This window comes from Microcaecilia unicolor, chromosome 10, assembly GCF_901765095.1.
Source record: "Microcaecilia unicolor chromosome 10, aMicUni1.1, whole genome shotgun sequence".
In the NCBI taxonomy this organism is placed as follows: Eukaryota; Metazoa; Chordata; class Amphibia; order Gymnophiona; family Siphonopidae; genus Microcaecilia; species Microcaecilia unicolor.
The window spans coordinates 81,797,093-81,814,638 of NC_044040.1; the positions used below are offsets into that span (position 1 = coordinate 81,797,093).

The following is a 17,546-nucleotide window of genomic DNA, read 5'->3' on the forward strand; positions in this document are numbered from 1 at the left end:
TGGAGACACACTCCACTGCACATGCGCAAGTGCCTTCCCACCCGCTGAGAGAGTACAGTCTCCTCAGTTCTTTTTCTACTTTGGTGTGGAGAGGATTTGTTTTTTTACCATCTCCACTTGGTCAAAGGAGCTTCTTTTTTTGTGCTTTTTGGTGATTTTTTTTGTCCTTTTTTGTGTACCCATTTGTTGAACCCCCTTTTTTTGTCTCTTTCCTTTATTTCTTAGGTTTTTTTGCCCAGTTTTAATTTTCCTTTCTTTTTCCATCAACATCTGGCTGTTTTTAGACCTTGAGGCGATGTGTGGATATGACATCCTCTTCATCAGTACTGAGGAGCCTCGATGACCAGATTTAGGCGAATGGCCAAGAAGCATCGGCATCAGTCACCTTTGATGCATGGTGCCTGGAGCTCCAGGGTGTCGGAGAAGGTAGTGACGGCAGCTGGCCTTGCTGAGTTTAAAGGGGGTCTGGACAGATTCCTGAAGGAAAAGTCCATTGATCGTTATTAAATTTTGGGTTTTTGCCTGGTTCTTGGGGCCTGGATTGGCCGCTGTCGGAGACAGAGTGCTGGGCTTGATGGACCTTTGGTCTTTTCCCAGCGTGGCAGTGCTTATGTGTCGAAGGATTTGGAACCAGAGAAGCGTCGGCACCAGGAGGACAGCCCCCTATCCATACAGAAGGTGCCAATGCATCGATATCCCAGCAGCCAAGACCCAGCTCCCGCATCCACCCTGGCAGCTCTGTAACCTGCACCTGAACTGACACCAGATTTTTCTCGGTGTCGACCCTCAATGAGTGCATCCGGGCTTTGCTCCCTGAGCTGCTGGATGGCCTTTTGCAATGGTGTGCATTGGCACTGGGGGTGCTTACACCTACTCTGTGTCCCGTTGCAGCCCTGCTTGGCCCTCAGCCTGTGGTGCTGCCGCTAGCACCAATGCTGCATGTGGCTTCGCTGTTGACTGCCATCCAAGCTGACACTCCCTCGACTTCGGTGGAGGAAGCTTTGCCAAAGTCATGGCAGGAGTTTCTCGACACTATTCTCATGGACATGGCTCCTCCACGTCGAGGCAGGTTTGGTCTCGACATATCCACCAGGAGGTATTGTCTGACACTAAGGAGGAATGCTCATGGGATTTAGAGCAGGATCCAAGGTACTTTTCCTCAGATGAGTCTTATGAAATTCCCTCTGAACTGTCCCCTCCACCTGAAAGGAGAAAGTCTCCTCCAGAGAGCCTTTCATTCCCTTCTTTTGTCAAGGAAATGGCTGCAGCCATTCCATTTCATTTGGAAGTGGATGACAAGCGCAGGGCCAAGGAGCTTGAGGTCCTGGACTACATGTCTCCTACTAGGGAGGCTGTGACTGTCCTTCTCCACGATGTTCTCCAGGAAGTCCTCATTTGGAGTCAAAGCCTCCTGGCAAACCTTCACCAGTGTAGTGGGACCTCAACGTCATTCTCACCTAGCTGATGAAAGCTCCTTTCAACCACTGGTCTCCTACCATCTGAGGTACTTGACCTGGAAGGTCATTTTCTTGGTGGATGTTACTTCAGCTCGTAGAGTCAGTGAGCTTAGTAGTGGATGCAGGTGTAGAGGAGTAGCCTTGTGGCTAGTGTTGTGGACTTTGATCCTGGGGAACTGGGTTCGATTCCCAGTGCAACTTCTTCTGACTCTGGGCAAGTCACTTAACCCTCCATTGCCCCTGTATATACTATGTAAACTGCTTTGAATGTAGTTGCAACAACCACAGAAAGGTGGTATATCAAGTCCCATTTCCCTTTCCCTCACTTATACTAAGTTCCATCACAACAGAGTAGTCCTCCGCACACACCCTAAGTTCCTTTCAAAGGTGGTGTCTGAGTTCCATCTGAACCAGTCAATTGTTTTGCCAACATTCTTTCCACAACCTCATGCCCATCCTGGTGAGAGCGCCTTTCACACCTTGAATTTCAAGAGAGCATTGGCCTAATACATGGAGCGGACCAGGCCCCACAGATAGTACATCCAGCTTTTTCATTCTTTTGATTCCAATAGGATGGGGGTTGCCATCGGGAAATGCACCGTCTCTAATTGGCTGGAAGATTGCATTTCCTTCACTTATGCCCAGGTTGGGCTGACCCTAGAGGGTCATGTCACAGCTCATAATGTCGGAGTCATGGCTGCGTCAGTAGCCCACTTGCGGTCAGCCTCTATTGAAGAAATTTGCAAGGCCACAACGTGGTCTTCAGTCCACACATTCACATCTCATTTTTGTTTGGAGCAAGATACCCAACACAACAGACGGTTCGAGCAGATAGTGTTGCAGAATCTGTTTGGGGTCTAGAATCCAACTCCAACCCCCTAGGCCCAATCTGTTCTGTTCTAGGCTGCACTCTCACTCAGTTTGAATATAATTTCAGATTAATCTGAGTTATGTCCTCGCTGTTGCAAGGCCCAGTTGACCAATGTTTGTTGGTGGTGGTGGTCCAGGATGCTAGGGTTTCCCCACTTGTGAGAATAAATAGGCCTGCTTGTCCTTGGAGAAAATGAAGATACTTACCTGTGGCAGGTATTTGTCGACGACAGCAGGCCTTATATTCTCACCGTCCTCCCCTTGGAGTTGTCTCCTTTCTTATTTTTACTTTTTTGCTATAGTATATAACTGAGGAGACCACGCTCTTGCATCAGGTCAGTTATGACCCATGAACTGCATAGCTACAGGCTCAAACTTAAAATGCCTAAGAGCTGCATCTTTCTGTGCTTTCTGCTGAAAGCTGTGAATTCGAGGTCATGCTGATCTACAGCAAGGAGCGCTCTTCCCCTCCCTGACAGAGTTGGTGCCACTGACTCTACATCACAAGGACACTAAGAATGTATACACAGTTTGAAAGCGAAGATGTGTTGAGGTTACTAGACAAAAACAATGATGAGACCTGGGTCTTGGAGAAATTCCTGTGGCAAAAATGACGGCGACAATCTCCTGTAAAAGAAACCTTGGACATAAGATGCTGTGTTCCATAACATTCAGATAGTGTGTTCCATTCTATGTAAACAATGCAGTAAGACAAGCTGAAGTTGCAAGCTGCAGAATTTTGGAGGGAATTGACGCCCAATCCATTGTACAAAAAAGTATATAAGTCACTGTTGTATTGTATTTAGACAGAGGCTGAGATGATCAACAGTGAGTAAATCTTTACAGCGGTGGTCTCTCTCTCCCTCTCATAACAAATTGCTATTTGTTATTGCCTGATTGCTTTGTTATTATTTAAATTGGTAAGGAATAAAGACTTTCTTCTTGGAAGGAACATAGCCTCTGTCTTGTCTGCCACCCCATATCTTGGGGGTGGCTGGTCCATTGTAGTTTGGTGTGGGTGTAAGGAGGCAGAAATCCTATTGCCTCACTTGTCCAAATGGTATATTTCTTATGGTAAGTAGAGGGGTCAGACACTAGGTTATCAGAGGGGACCATATAACCACAGACTCCACAAAAAAAAGACAACTTCAAAGGAAGAAAAGCTGCTACTGCATTCCCAATATACCCTTAGCAGCCAATCACAGTCCTTCTCTAGGATTTGCCTCCATGAACACAGAAAAGATGTGACCTACTGAGTGAAAAGGTACCAAAAGTGGGTTATGCCACTTATTTATACCACAATATAGAGGGATATCAACTAGCTAATTCTTCAAACTTTCAGCCTCAGGTATGGGCTAATTACATCTTTAGAAAATGAGAAATCTTTATCAGTAAAAAGGTAATTAACCCCAGAACTCACATACCCCACTTTAGGTACTGCAGTTTTTAGGCTGTAGAACATGAAAAACATCAAAGTTGTAAAAAAAAAATTGCATAGTCCCATTCTATATGGAGTCAATAGTTGCAATGCAAGTTACATCATATTTGGAGTCTTCTCATTGTTTACACTGTTTTCAGTTTGGTTTAAGGTCAATGAATAGTACAGAATCATTATTATTTTTGGTTTCACTGAGTGAATTTGCATTATCTGTTACTGTTTATAGAAGGTTTCCTAAGAAATAGAACTTATTGTGTCAAGAAGAAGAATATCTTTTCATTTACCAGGAGATCAGACTTTGGTGTTTCATAAGACTCTCCACTGTCTCAATGTATCTATGAGCTCACTGGGCTCAGTTTTGGAGACATCAGGTTACTGTGGTTGCTTATATGCTGATGATATATTTGTTCTAATTCCAGTTACATCAGATTTCTTAAGATTACAGACTACTATCTCTGATTGTATAGTCATGATTCAATCTTGGGCTAGTCAGCATCTTTTAAAATTAAATGCAGGCATGACTAAATTGTTGTATTTTTGTAATGATACTACTTTGGTCTCTTGTAGTGTGACTATTGCTTTAGGAGAACAGTTACGGTTTGAAAAATCCTCTAGGGTATTAGGTATTATTTTAGATACTAAATTGACAATGATTCTGCAGATAAGTCATTTTTTTAAATTACAACAACTGAGAGCAGTAAGATCTCTTTTTATTTGGTGGGCACTTTCGCATGCTGGTTCAAGTTGTTGTGCTACCTCAGTTGGACTATTGTAGTGTTTTATATGTAGGATTAAGTTTAAGATTAACTAAAAGGCTGTAATTATTACAAAATACTGCAGCCAAAATGATCTATGGCTGCTCTCGTTATGATCATGTTGACACCATTGTTAAGAAGCTTACATTGGCTAGATGGCTTGCATTTTATTTAACATATTACAGGGGAACTGTTCCTCTCTTCTCGTACAGTTGATAGCTTATCTAGTTTTCAGAGTGAATTCTCATTTTTATTCAACTTTACAGTTGAGATTTCCATGTGTTAAAAAAGTCTAGCATAAGAAATTTCATGATGGATCTTTTATTTTCCAAGCTAGTAAATTGTGGAGTTCTTTACCTGTACAAATTTGGACATTTGGTTATCTGCAGTTCTGTAAAGGATTGAAAACTTATCTTTTCAAAAAGTACTTGAATGAATAATTCTGTTAAGATTTTCTTGATTTTACAAGTATGTCTTTGAATTTATGTAACCTGATTAGATTCAGTATTGATATTAATGGGATATATATACTTTGAATAGAATATTGACACTATAGTGCACAAAAATTTCAAAATTGAAATTTACCCCTCCAAACTTTTGTAGACTTTATCTATGTTATTTGTAATTGTAACCCCACTTTTCGTACTTTTTCATTCAGTGGATCACGTGTTTTAGCACATCCCATTTATTTTCTCATCACTCTCCACATTTCAGGAGTCACTTCAGCTACTTTTTCTCTGTTCTATTTGTGTTGCATTTGTTCCTGAATTCTGGGACTGTCCACAATGATGAATGCAGAGATTTTGCAGTTACCATGTGTTAATTGTAGGAATAATTGTGTGATAACAGCAAAATCTTACCACTCCTTAGTAAGTAGACTCCCATACTTGAAAATGGGTATGACGTGCTTGTTATGTTACTTGTATGTATTAAATCTTATGAACTCCATAAGGAAATTTTCTTTGGCATAGTACAAGTGTTAATAATAGCCCTAGCAGTAAATTGAGAGTGTGATCATATCTGTCATTCTCTGGCATCAGAGTGAGGTTCATTCCTGTTGTAAAACATGCAAAAGTAATCCATTCGTTGATTTTTCCTGGAGTGATTGACGGGGGCAGCCATCTTAATCTGCAGTCTTCCTTCCTTTCTTTCTTAGGCTGGGCACTCACTTCCAACCAATCTGGACAAATAATACTGTGGTCCGAATTTCAGGATCAGAAAATAATTTTTTTTTTTTTTTAAATATATGCATTATCTATATTGTTGAAATGTTGCTTCTACTTCTCATTTTATAAAACTGCTTAACTTGTATTGCAAGAACATTTTGCCCACTCATTCTGTATTTTTTTGACTGAATGTATTACAGTACTTCATGTTGCAGAGACTTACTGTTTGTGTTTTTTTTTAAGGAAGACAATAAACTAGAATTATCCATACTGTCATAGAAAAGAAATCTTCGGATTTTGTGCATGGAATGATTATTAAAATACCCACAGAAAAGATGAATTATAAATTTAGGGGTCAATATTCAAAGTGATTTAACCGAGCAAGAAAGCCTCCTGTCCCATTAAATCACTTGTGCCTGCTTAGTTACTAATATTCAGCGGCTCTTAACTGGACAGTGCCAGTGAATATCAGCACTAACCATCCCTGCACTATCTGGATAGTGCTGGGGTGGTCCATGGGTGGAGCCAGTACTCAAGCTTTTAGCGGCAATATTCAGATTACTAACTAAATGGATAAAGCTGTCTTTATCTGCTAAGCTAACTGTGCACCAGTCTGAATATAGGCCAGTACATGGTTAACCTCTGGCTGGCCACTGTAATCGGATCAGTGCTGGAGCCCGGACATGGCCCTGCAATGAATATCTGGTTTCAGTTCATCCTGTGTTTTTCATCGGCTTAAAAACCACTGACTCTTGTGGGCTGAATATTACCCCCTTAGGCTTTCATTTTGAATAGAATGTTTGTTTTTCAGCTGCAGTGAAAATGTATGTATCATATTACGTATGTTACTTTGTATGATTATCTTTATTTTTTTCTGCCATGACCTTATGGTACATGCATAGATTCATGCTCAGTAATTATATTCCCTTCCCTAGGCCTCCAAATGTTCCCCCTAAACCCCAGAAACACAAGAAGCCCAGACCCCGATCACAATATAATGCTAAGTTTAATGGGGATTTGGAATCATTCATCAAGGTACTGCCATCAAGCCTCTGGTCATCTGATCTTATGTCTTGCTATATATGGTGCAGGTTTTATGTAAACTCAGGCAGTTCATTATTTTCCAGTCTTTCCTGGAGCTCTTTTTCCAATTGATCAATATAATACTTCCTTAACTCAGAGGGAAAGGTAGAAGTTCAGTCTTTAGATTAAATTCCCCTAGGACTCCATATATTGGATGCTATCAGTTTGGCATATGGTAATTTGGGGCCTGGTATTTAGCTGGGCCAGTTACTATATAAAGTTAAGCACCCGTGCTTAACTTTCTTTAGGGTCATTGAATGTATATGTTCAATACCTGTATCAGCAACTATTTGTTTAAAATTAGGCCTATTTAGCAAGCCTAATTTTAAATGCCTAACTTTTCCATTTATTGACACTAGGTATATGTCCCTCCGCAATGCTGGCCCCTTCTTATTCAGATAAACTTTAGTTGTTTATCAAGTTAAATGACCCAATTTTATCTGTGTAGTAAGGGAGGAAAGTATAAGCATGCCAACTTATGCATTCATCACTTGCTGACAAACACAACTTGTTTTGAATGTCATGCCCTTTGTTTAGAATAATTTGTTCAAGTGAAGATAACCTACCTCTTGAAATGCATGAATTAATAACACATCACTTTTTATTTGTCAGTATTGTGTGAAAGATGAGACCCATATATAAATCTCGAGAAAGCAATAGTTTGATTTCCCTTGACTTAAGGAATCCATTATATTGTGTGAAATTGCAAGAAACTTTAGCCTTTGTCTTGTATCTTTCCTGTATTTACTCTGTTTCCTTTTTCCCATCCTGTACTGCTAATAATGCTTCTAGCCGAGGACGAAGGAACTCTCACACAAGACATCAGGTATAGTGCTAGTGGGGAGCAGATCTCTGCCTCACAGTCAAGTCGCCTTATTGCCAGACTTGAAATTTAATTCTCTTGTTGAACTTAAAAGGGAATGTTTGAAAGAAGGCATGAACTGTTCATTTTTCTAGTCTTTCTATTAAAAAAAAAAGCTGGCTACTATGTGCGTTCCAAATAAAATGTCCAAGGCAAAAAAAAAAATGCAAATTAAGACTTTATATACTAGTTGATAAATCTTTAGAGTCATAAGTTAGTATGCCATATATTGAAAATATTATGAATGAGAAAGGCCAAATGAATTGAGTATACAAGTAGATATACCAAGAAGTGAATGACTATTTAATAATAGACATATTAGAACCCATAGGAGCCAACTTTTCAAAATTATTGGGGGTGCTAAGCCCAATGAAAATAACCCCTCCCTGGACACATACAAGGAATTTTCTCAATATTGGGGGTGCTCAAGCACCCACAGCACCCACAGAGTCGGCTCCAATGTTAGAACCCTGTTAATTTGCTATATAAAATGCTACTGTTTAAATATTATTTGTGGATTATGTAGGTCTGTTTTTTTTTACTAATGTTTAGTGCGTGATGATAAAGCTATTGCACGTTGTCTGCCACAAAGGCCATAGCTTAAAATAGGCTTTGTATCAGATAATGCACAGTAACATCATTATCAGTGCTAAGCATTAGTATATAGTAGGACTGAATTTCAATTAAAAATTTTAATTGGGATTAATCATACAATTAAAACTTTGTGATTGTGATTAATCACACAATAAAAGGATTGATAATCTCCCTCCCTCCCACCCACCCCAAAATCCAACATTTCTCCCTCTTTCTTTCTTCCTTCCTCCTCTTCCTCCAGGTCCATTGTCTCTTTTTCTTTCTTTCTGGGGGGTCCAACATCTTTTCCTCTCTCTTCTCTCTCTTCCTCCTTCACTCACATTGTTCAGCATCTCTCCCTCCCCAGGTCCATTATGTCTCTCTTTTTTCCTTCCCCTCGCTCCCATTGATCAGTATTTCTCTCTGCTTCCCCTCCACGTCTGGGTCCAACATCACACCGTCTCCCTCTCTCCCTTCTTCCCATTGATCAGCAAATCTCTTTCTCCCTCCCTCTCCCCTCCTGGTATGCAGTCCAGCATCTTACTTCCCTCCATCTCAATCATACCCTAAATGGTCTACATAAAAGGTAGTCTTCTGTTGGTCCCCGGCAGTGGCAGCAATGCACATACACTTTCGGCCTGCTCCAAAGATTTCCCTCTGGCCCATCCCACCCATGCAGAAGCAGGAAGTGATATCAGGGGTGGGGCGGTGGGTTAGAGAGAAAGCTTCAGAGCAGGTCAAAAGCAGTGTATGTGCATTGCTGCTGTTGCTAGGGTCCATAGAAGACCATTTTTAAGGTAGACCTGGGAGGGGATTGTTAGAGGAAGAGATGTTGAATTGTAGGCGGGAGGAAGGATGCTGGATTGCACTGAGGATGGGGGTTGCGAGTACTACCACTACTACAATCATTTCTAAAGCACTACTAGACGTACGCAGCACTTTAGAAAAGAGAGGAAGGGATGTTAGGAAGAGACAGGAAACACTGCAATGTAATTAATTTTGTTAGCTGCGATGTGATTTTTTTTAAATCATGTCTAATACATAACACATTTATCACAAAGTTACCTGCGATTAATGTGCAGCCCTTGTAAATAAGGGCCATAGTAAATAACCTTCCTTAATATATTTATAGTATGTCCTCCCCAAAACAAGAAAAAGGCTGGTACTGCAGTCTAGCAAAAGAAAACTAAACAACAGTGCTACAAAAACAGAAAGTGAAGCAATTTCATTGACAAGAAAAAGGTAAAAGGTTTTATTCTGTGGTGTGCATGTTTCACCCAGTAGCTGCATTTCAGGAGCTATCAAATCACACACAACTTGTATATATATGTGTGTATGTATGTGTGTGTGTATATGTATATATATATATATATATATATATATATATATATATATATACAGAGAGAGAGAGAGAGACATTATGTATATATATTTATGACTTGCTCATTTATTTAAAAATACATTTATAAAAGGTTAAAGCGTCATGGATTTGATATACTACCTTTCTGTGGGTACAGCCAAAGTGGTTTACATATATTATATGCAAGTATTTTCTCTGTCCCTAGTGTGCTCACAATCTAAGTTTTGTACCCAGGGTCACAAGGAGCACATACCCAAATTGAAGTCAAAAGGCTTTGTTTTCTGTTGAAAAGGGCCAATGAGATAAAATTAATGTATAAAAGAAGTATGCGGGAAAAATATTTACTTAGGCATTCACACTTCCCTCCTTTGAAACACTTATTTCATTCACAAACAATGAAGAACCTCAATAAAACAATGCACACTAATCATAGGTAGTGGAAAAACTTGGCCTCAGCTTTATTGACATGAACATCATAATTAACATGAATGTATGTATAATTAATAATACAGTAAAGTCTCAATTATCCGACATAAACGGGACTGAACCATTGTCGGATAAGTGAAAAGTTGGATAATAAGGAAAACAATGGTAACCACATAAATAATGCATGGGAAGTATACTTTATGCATAAAGAACAGGGCAAAGGGTATCTGTATTTAAAATATGGTATTGTTTATTAACCCTAACCAGCAGCATGTGAAGCCGGAAAACAGGAAGAGAACCTGTGCACTTCTTAATGTCAATATGATGATGTCACCTGAGAGGGGCCTGTCAGATTAGCAAAGGTCGGATAATCTATACTGTACTGTAATATTAATGTAACTAAATGGTGGCATCCTTGTCATAGAACCCATTGCCTGGCAACACCTTGCTCCATGCCCCAGCCTGTGGTGACACAAGACTGGTGGTAATTCAGTACAAAAACAAATCCAACTTCCTTAGCATCTGGGCTGTACCATCCTGAGCAACCAGGTATTTATCTCCTCCTGCCAGCAGATGGAGGTAGAAAAACTGATGTTTCCCAGTGATATCACCACTATAAAGAGGACTGGTCTTGACTGGAAAACTTCAGTATTTCTCTATTTCCATCAGATGGTAGGTTGTCCGGCTGGTGCTCCAGGTCCTTGGCCTAGCTCCCATCAGTGCAGGCAGATGCTACACAGCTTGGTCAAGCCTAATGGCCAGCTCCCAGGTTTCCAGATGCATGAACTGGACATGGTCTAGCATGGAGCTGGGTAAGGCATATGGCTCGGCTCCAGTGGCCCTGCCACAGGGGTCTTGGTCCTCTTTACCCTTCCATCGGCCCTTGTACCTTTTTTGAGTAATCCCACCTCCACCTTCTCCAGGATCCCCTGCAAAATTGGACTGGGTTTGTCTGGTTTAGCTTTATTCCTCAGCATAGGGAATACAGCTAAGTAAAGGGGAGGGGAAACAGAAAAAGAAAAAAGCAACACAGCACACCTTCGGATCTGGATGGGGGAAGGCAAGATCACCAAAGTCCCAGGCCATGGTTGGCCCGGAAGGTCCTGGAGGCCTCTGCATCGGCCATGTGGTCAGGCATTTTGACACTGCACAGCCTACATGAGTTCTTTGCTGTTATTTTCCTTCCCCTGAAAATAGTTTAAATAAGTGGATGCATAGGAGCCAACTTTTCAAAACTATTGGGGGTGCTAAACACAATGAAAATAATCCCTCCCTGGACACATACAAGGAAGTTTCTTAATATTGGGGGTGCTCAAGCACCCACAGAGTCAGCTCCAATGAGTGGATGGGAAGTTGCTTCCTCACATCAAGACAAGAAAACTGCAGTGTTTAAGAGCAACTAGGCCGAAGTACCGTTCTTTTCTGCCAGCTCAGCCCACACACCTAAGGTAAATTTTAGGGTGTTTTTTGGATGCAGGCCTTGGTGGAGGATATTGTGAGGAATGAAAAACTATCTTTCAGGTGCTCCAAAGTATTTTCTGCATGCTGCTATCAGAGTGGGAGAATCTGGATCGGGCTCTCAGGGAGTGGATAGGTGCTGGAAGCACCCCAACATGGCGGGTACATAGCAAGAGCCATGCTGCACTGGTTGCAGCAATTGCTGGAGTCCCAAGAGGTGACCCGTTTGGAGTCAGGGCATACGTTAGAGTACCTGGGCTCGATACAGTGCTGGGAGCAGTCTTTCTTATGAAAAAATGCACACAAGCTTCAGGCCCAGAAGTGCAGTTTTGTGCATACCTGAGGCCTCTTTGGGCCTGGGACCATCTCCAACTTTTGGGCTTCATGGTGGCCATCCTGGTAATGATGTCCTGGGTTCAGGTTCATATTCTGCACCTCCTGGTGGCTCTGTTGTCTTGATTGACTCTGTTCTGCCAGCATTTTGACCACTGTATCACTCTTTCCCAAAGCATGTTGCAGTCTGGACTGCTGGGACAATCCCAGACATTTCCAGCAGGGAGTTCCACTGGATCAAACCAACTGGGTGGTTGTGACCACTAATGTGAGTTCTCACTCCTTTTTACGGGGTGGAGCAGGGGTGTTGGTCTCCCTTAGAGGCCTGTTGATCCATCAAATTCCTGGAGACCTGGGTGGTAAGATAGGCACTGGTGGAGTTCCTCCCACTGATATGGGGAAGAACGGTCCCATGATGCAGACAATGCGACGGTGGTGGCCTATATCAACAAGCAAAGAGGCTCCAGGAGTTTCTTTTTCTTCACTTCCATGACACTAGGAAGGACCATGTCCAAGGTGCCCATTGGATCAAGGCATCCTTTAAGGCTACCTATATTTGCAGGATCAAGAAAGTATCTCCCGGATTGAGAGCTGACGACTTGGGCTCAAGCAGCCTCCTAGAGGGAGGCCTGGGCAGTTTCTCTGGTGGATAGCTTCTGGGCAACAACATGATCATTGCTCCTTTCCTTTGTGAAGCATTACAGACTGGATGTGCTATCCGGGAGCCTGTTTGGCAGAGCCATAATTCAAGTGGCTTTGACTTTCCCTTCCCAGTGAGTCTGTTCAGGCACTTCCTGCTTTTTCAGGATGGTACATCCCAGAACCTAAAAATAAAATTTAGTTATACCTGTTAATATCCTTTCCTTTACTTGGGCTGTACCCTCCCTCAGAAGACTTTGGTTGCCAGGACTCTCGGGGATCTCTGTCCTCTCCAGTGATAATCAAATTGGGGGAGGGGGGGAAGTTGCAATGTCTTACATAGTAAAATAAACTCAAAAACCCACATCCAAAGCAAATAATAAAAGGTGTGGATAGGAAACTGCCCAGCCACCACTCCACATCCAATTCCACAAAATGAGGTAATCAGCACACTTCCCACCTAACCTTACAGCCACAGTCATGCTTTTACCCTTCCCCCAACCATGCCTGGACTACCCTAAATTAGACACAGATCGGGTGTATTCCGTAACAGTGTGTGAAAATTCTTGGTACACCCATGCACCTCCCATGGCCATGCCCCTTTTTAGATCTGCAAACTAGAGTTTATGCACACATCTTTGTAGAATATGCCTAGAGAGATATACACATAAATTCTAATTGTTGCCATTTAACATTGATAATTAGCGCCCAATTATCAGCGCTAATTTTGTTAAATTACATGTGGAAATTGGGTGCTCAGTTTTGAGCGCCATATATATGATCTGGGGGATTATTCTTAGTTCAATAATTGTTATATTTCAATGTGGGAATATTTGCCCAGGTGTTTTATTTTTTTGCCACAAGTTTCAAGTGTAGTTTTGATATTTTATTTCCTGTAGTCGGAAGTAGTTTTGCAGCAAATTATTTGTGTGTTTGGATTTAGCTCACACCTTTTTTCATTAAAGTTTTTTCTGGTTTTCCTATATTTTGGAAGAATCTTTTAAATATTTTTAATAAAGATTTATTTGGGTTTTTTTTTTTAATGGGTTAAATTATTTTTTTAATTTTCCTTCATTTTAGACATGGTATTTCTTTTTTAGAAGATTCACATTGAATGACATTGTAGAACCTTTACATAGATTTTTTAAAGGTGACAAAATTTTAATAACATTATTAGGAAATCATTTTATAAATTGATTATTCTTATCAACAGAAAATGAATTCTTTTGACTTTCTATACATCTTGGGTATCTGCAGTGTCAATTTTATTTTTAAATGGACTGAGCAAGTCATAACTATGTGTTTTTATGGGATTCTTTTGACACTTTTTTCCCCTGTTATATATGTGATTTGATAATCCTTTGTTCAGCTCTTGGCAAAACATGACCATATCAGGTTTCCTTCTGTGATTTGTTTTTTTTACTGTCTTGTCAGTACAATTACTTCAGTTACTTTCCGTTTTATGGTGGTTTTCTCATCTTCTACAAAAGTCAAACATGTCTAAAACTAAACTATTAGACAAATAAGGAAAAGTAGTCAGTGCTCTATTTAGAGAGCTGCTACCAATGCATTGTGACTATTGCTAGAGTTCGTAGTGGCAATTTTGGATCCTAGGCAGAAATAGGGCAAGATCCCTTCTGTCCAGGATCACTGATCTACTGAAGATGATCCGGATAAGATGTAGGGAGGCTGCCATTGTGGTGGGGTTGTATTTTGACTCTGGGTAGCAGGCTTTGGATTTTCACTGGGGTTGGGGATTGAGGCAGAGGGAGGATAGGAGATGGGGGTTGGAATCAGGAGAGAGAATCGGAGATCTGGGGGGAATAGGCGATGCGGGGGTGTCGGAAGGGGGAATCAGAGATTCAGGGTTGTCAAGAGGGGGAATCTGATGTGCAGGGGGGGCGCACAACATGGCTGATAGCAGCTTCACTAAGGGACTGCTAATAGCACAACTGCACTTAACAGCCTCCTCTTGAGAGCACTCAGAAATGATCTGTGCTCTTTCATAGCAGGCTACTCCTCTGCTGCAACTCAATTGCATTCACTCCTGCAATAAGCAACTAGCACGGGTATTTTTATTGTGCTGGTATGTTCAATAACACATTAAATATTAATGCAGGTCTGCGCTATTGTTTACCGCTTGGTAAAATCTGTGCTAGCTGCTTAACATAGCTTAGTAAAAGGTTCCCTTTGACTGCATAAATTAACTTTTTGCAATTAATAAGGAAGCACTTTATGCCTCCTGTTGAGGAAACAGTAAGTGCACTAGTGCCAACTGCACCAGTGACTGCACACGGTAAGATACTGTTACTGTCCGTACCCTGTCTCCAACACTACACACAGTTAATGCATGAATTAGCATGCTGTCATGCCAGCACACTAATAGCTGCCACAGTTATATTCACCCACAGTCATACTTATAAAACTGTAACTATTAAACCACTAATGTTGTAAACCACACTGAACCCTAAACAGGGGATATTAACGGTATATAAGACCTAAATTGAATTGTATGCTCACTTAATTCACACATTAACTGCTTAGCATTCTTTAGTAAACAGGACCCTAAATATTTCAGTGAGCTGTTGATATGCAAAGTAACTTGTAAATGTAGCATAATTTGTAGTAAAACATTAATTCAAGTTAATGCTGCCATTAATAGAAAACTAGCTGCGTTTCTAGAGGTGTGGTTAAAGTGTTTGTTTTAAAAACATGTTAATGCAATTTTGGTGGCTATATTTGCTGCACCATTAACATGCTATGTATAGGAAGTGTAATTTTCAAAAGCATTTCCACAGGTACATCAGTTCGTAACCACTAGAAGTAGGCTTTTATAAAATTATTCACCCAATGAGAGTAAATATGTGCACATACAGCCTGCAGGGTTGTTCCCAGGAGTAGTTTGATGAGGGGTGTGCAAATACAAGCATATTTTTGAAAGATTGTTAATATGCACATAAATTAACACAGAATGTATATATGTGTGCTAAAGCACAGATGTAAATGTTTACACATGTTTTCCTTACAGTCATTTTCAAAGCAGAAGTACATGTGATCATTCGCTTTGAAAATTCAACGAAACCCATACAGAGAAAAATGTGCTGTTTTTTTTAATGCATGCACACATTTGTAAAATTACTGCCTAATGGCTTCAGCCCTCCATGAATAATGCATTAAACAAAAAAAGGCCGAATTCGACAGCAGAAAAATACCATATAGTCTATTGAATCTGCCCATCCTCTGCAGCTGGCCAGCTCTACAGTCACTTCCTTTCCCTCGGTGATCTCTGCTTTTCAATTCTTTCTTGAATTCGGATATACTGTCCTTGTCTCTAAATTCATATTTATATTTTACCTTTATTTGATATGCTGCAAAATTATAAAACCTGTCTAAGCAGTTTATAACAAAATAATATGTAAGAGGGGGGCATGGGGGGAGGAGGAATTGCAGGAAGTCTAGGTTACAAAAATATAGTAAAAATAATACCAAATAGGGAAACTATTGTGTTTAGAACAAAGTACGTTTTTTAACAATCTATTATAATCTGTACTCACTGTTATTGAATAATTTTACATTTTCTTCATATTTCTTAATTTTAATGCTTTAATATAGAAAGACATAAATTAACACCCACATCACACAAATATGTATAACCCCAGTGTTACTAACGTTGTTGAAACTTCCTATTCCAATAGTAACCACATATATCCTGTTACTCCCATGATCATATATAACACATTAAAACATTAATGCAATACTTCTCAGCGTTCATTTATTATTGTCTTTTGTTGTTTCAAAGACCTTCCCTTAGTCAATCGTCTCCTTGAATGTTATGATGAATCAGTTTAAAAACGTTGAGCGTATTGTTCAAGAAAGTAGCAACAGATAATGTAACGCCATCAAAAAACCTTTAGACGTAATCTTCCATCTTCAAGTCATTGGTAATAAGAAGTCCCAGCGACCTTGAGCTGTTATGGCTCCTTCCAAAACAACATATTCTCCCAGTCAATTCTCTCAATTCCCTCGGTTCTCTATGCGAGACCGCATTTCGCACGTAGCTTCTTCAGGAGAACCGCTCCCATCATCCTACATAAAACATATATACACACTTCCTCTATCACTCCAACTTGTCTTTACAGATCCAATTTTTATATATATATAAATATACATCTTTAATCTACTTTGCATTTATCTTTTTATCATAAGAATTTCTTCGGCAACTTACCCCTCGGTCTAATTTCCAAATCTAGGCTGGCAGGATGTGACGACACTTATATCTCTATGACTAGCAAAACCGGATATATACTCTGTTGTCTAGCCACACCTCTCTCTTACGTCTACAACTCAAATCCATTCCACCTCCAGGTTTAACCCTAGAGGTGTTACTGTTCTCCATTGAAAAATAAAACGTTGTTCTATATTATATAAAATTTCACTTACATTACCACCCCGATCCAATGCAGGAATCTGTACCAATGCCATACATCTAATATCCTCTATTGCGTGTTTATTTTCGTCCCAATGGGCAACCAGGGGGGCATCACTCCTCGAGTTTCTAATATTACTAATATGTTCGGCTAGTCTAATTTTCAGCTTCCTCTTAGTATGACCTATATAGTATTTACTGCATGGACATATTATACAATAAACAACCTGCTCACTATTGCAATTCGTAGTAGAGTGAAGATAATAATATTTTTGCGAGCCTGGAATTTTTATTCTATTCATAACCAAAGCATATTGACAATATACACAATTACCACAAGAGGAGTGGTGCCCCCCATATTTCGTTGTCCTGGGGCTTTTTAAGAGTTCTCCCAAATTAGATTTACGGCTGTATGCCATTTTCGGATGTTCCTTAAAGACTGGGTGAATACTCAGTACATGCCAAAATTTGTGAATTATATGGCCAATCATCGGTGCCCTTTGAGAAAAGGGTAAAATACATGCTATGGGCTTCAGCGTCTTCTTTCTTTTGGAGATAAACAACCAGTCTCTTTGAGCGTATCGGGCTCGTTTATACGCCCGTTTTAATACTGATAGGGGATAACCGCGCTGGAGAAATATGTCTATTCGTCGCCGTGGCACACTAACATAGTGCTATGGCGACGTTATATAGACGATGT

General features: G+C 40.4%; 1 protein-coding gene across 2 annotated transcripts in view; it reads left to right on the top strand.

Moving 5' to 3' along the window:
• The window catches only part of SRGAP1 (SLIT-ROBO Rho GTPase activating protein 1), a 469,248-nt gene that overhangs the window by 345,292 nt on the left and 106,410 nt on the right, over positions 1-17,546 (top strand). Inside the window, exon 12 of one of the 2 annotated variants that reach the window (XM_030216376.1) lies at positions 6,622-6,721. In XM_030216376.1, coding sequence (XP_030072236.1) covers positions 6,622-6,721 — 100 coding nt within the window. Of the gene's footprint in view, positions 1-6,621; positions 6,722-7,561; positions 7,596-17,546 lie in introns of both variants that reach the window. The other variant, XM_030216377.1, reaches the window with a different exon arrangement.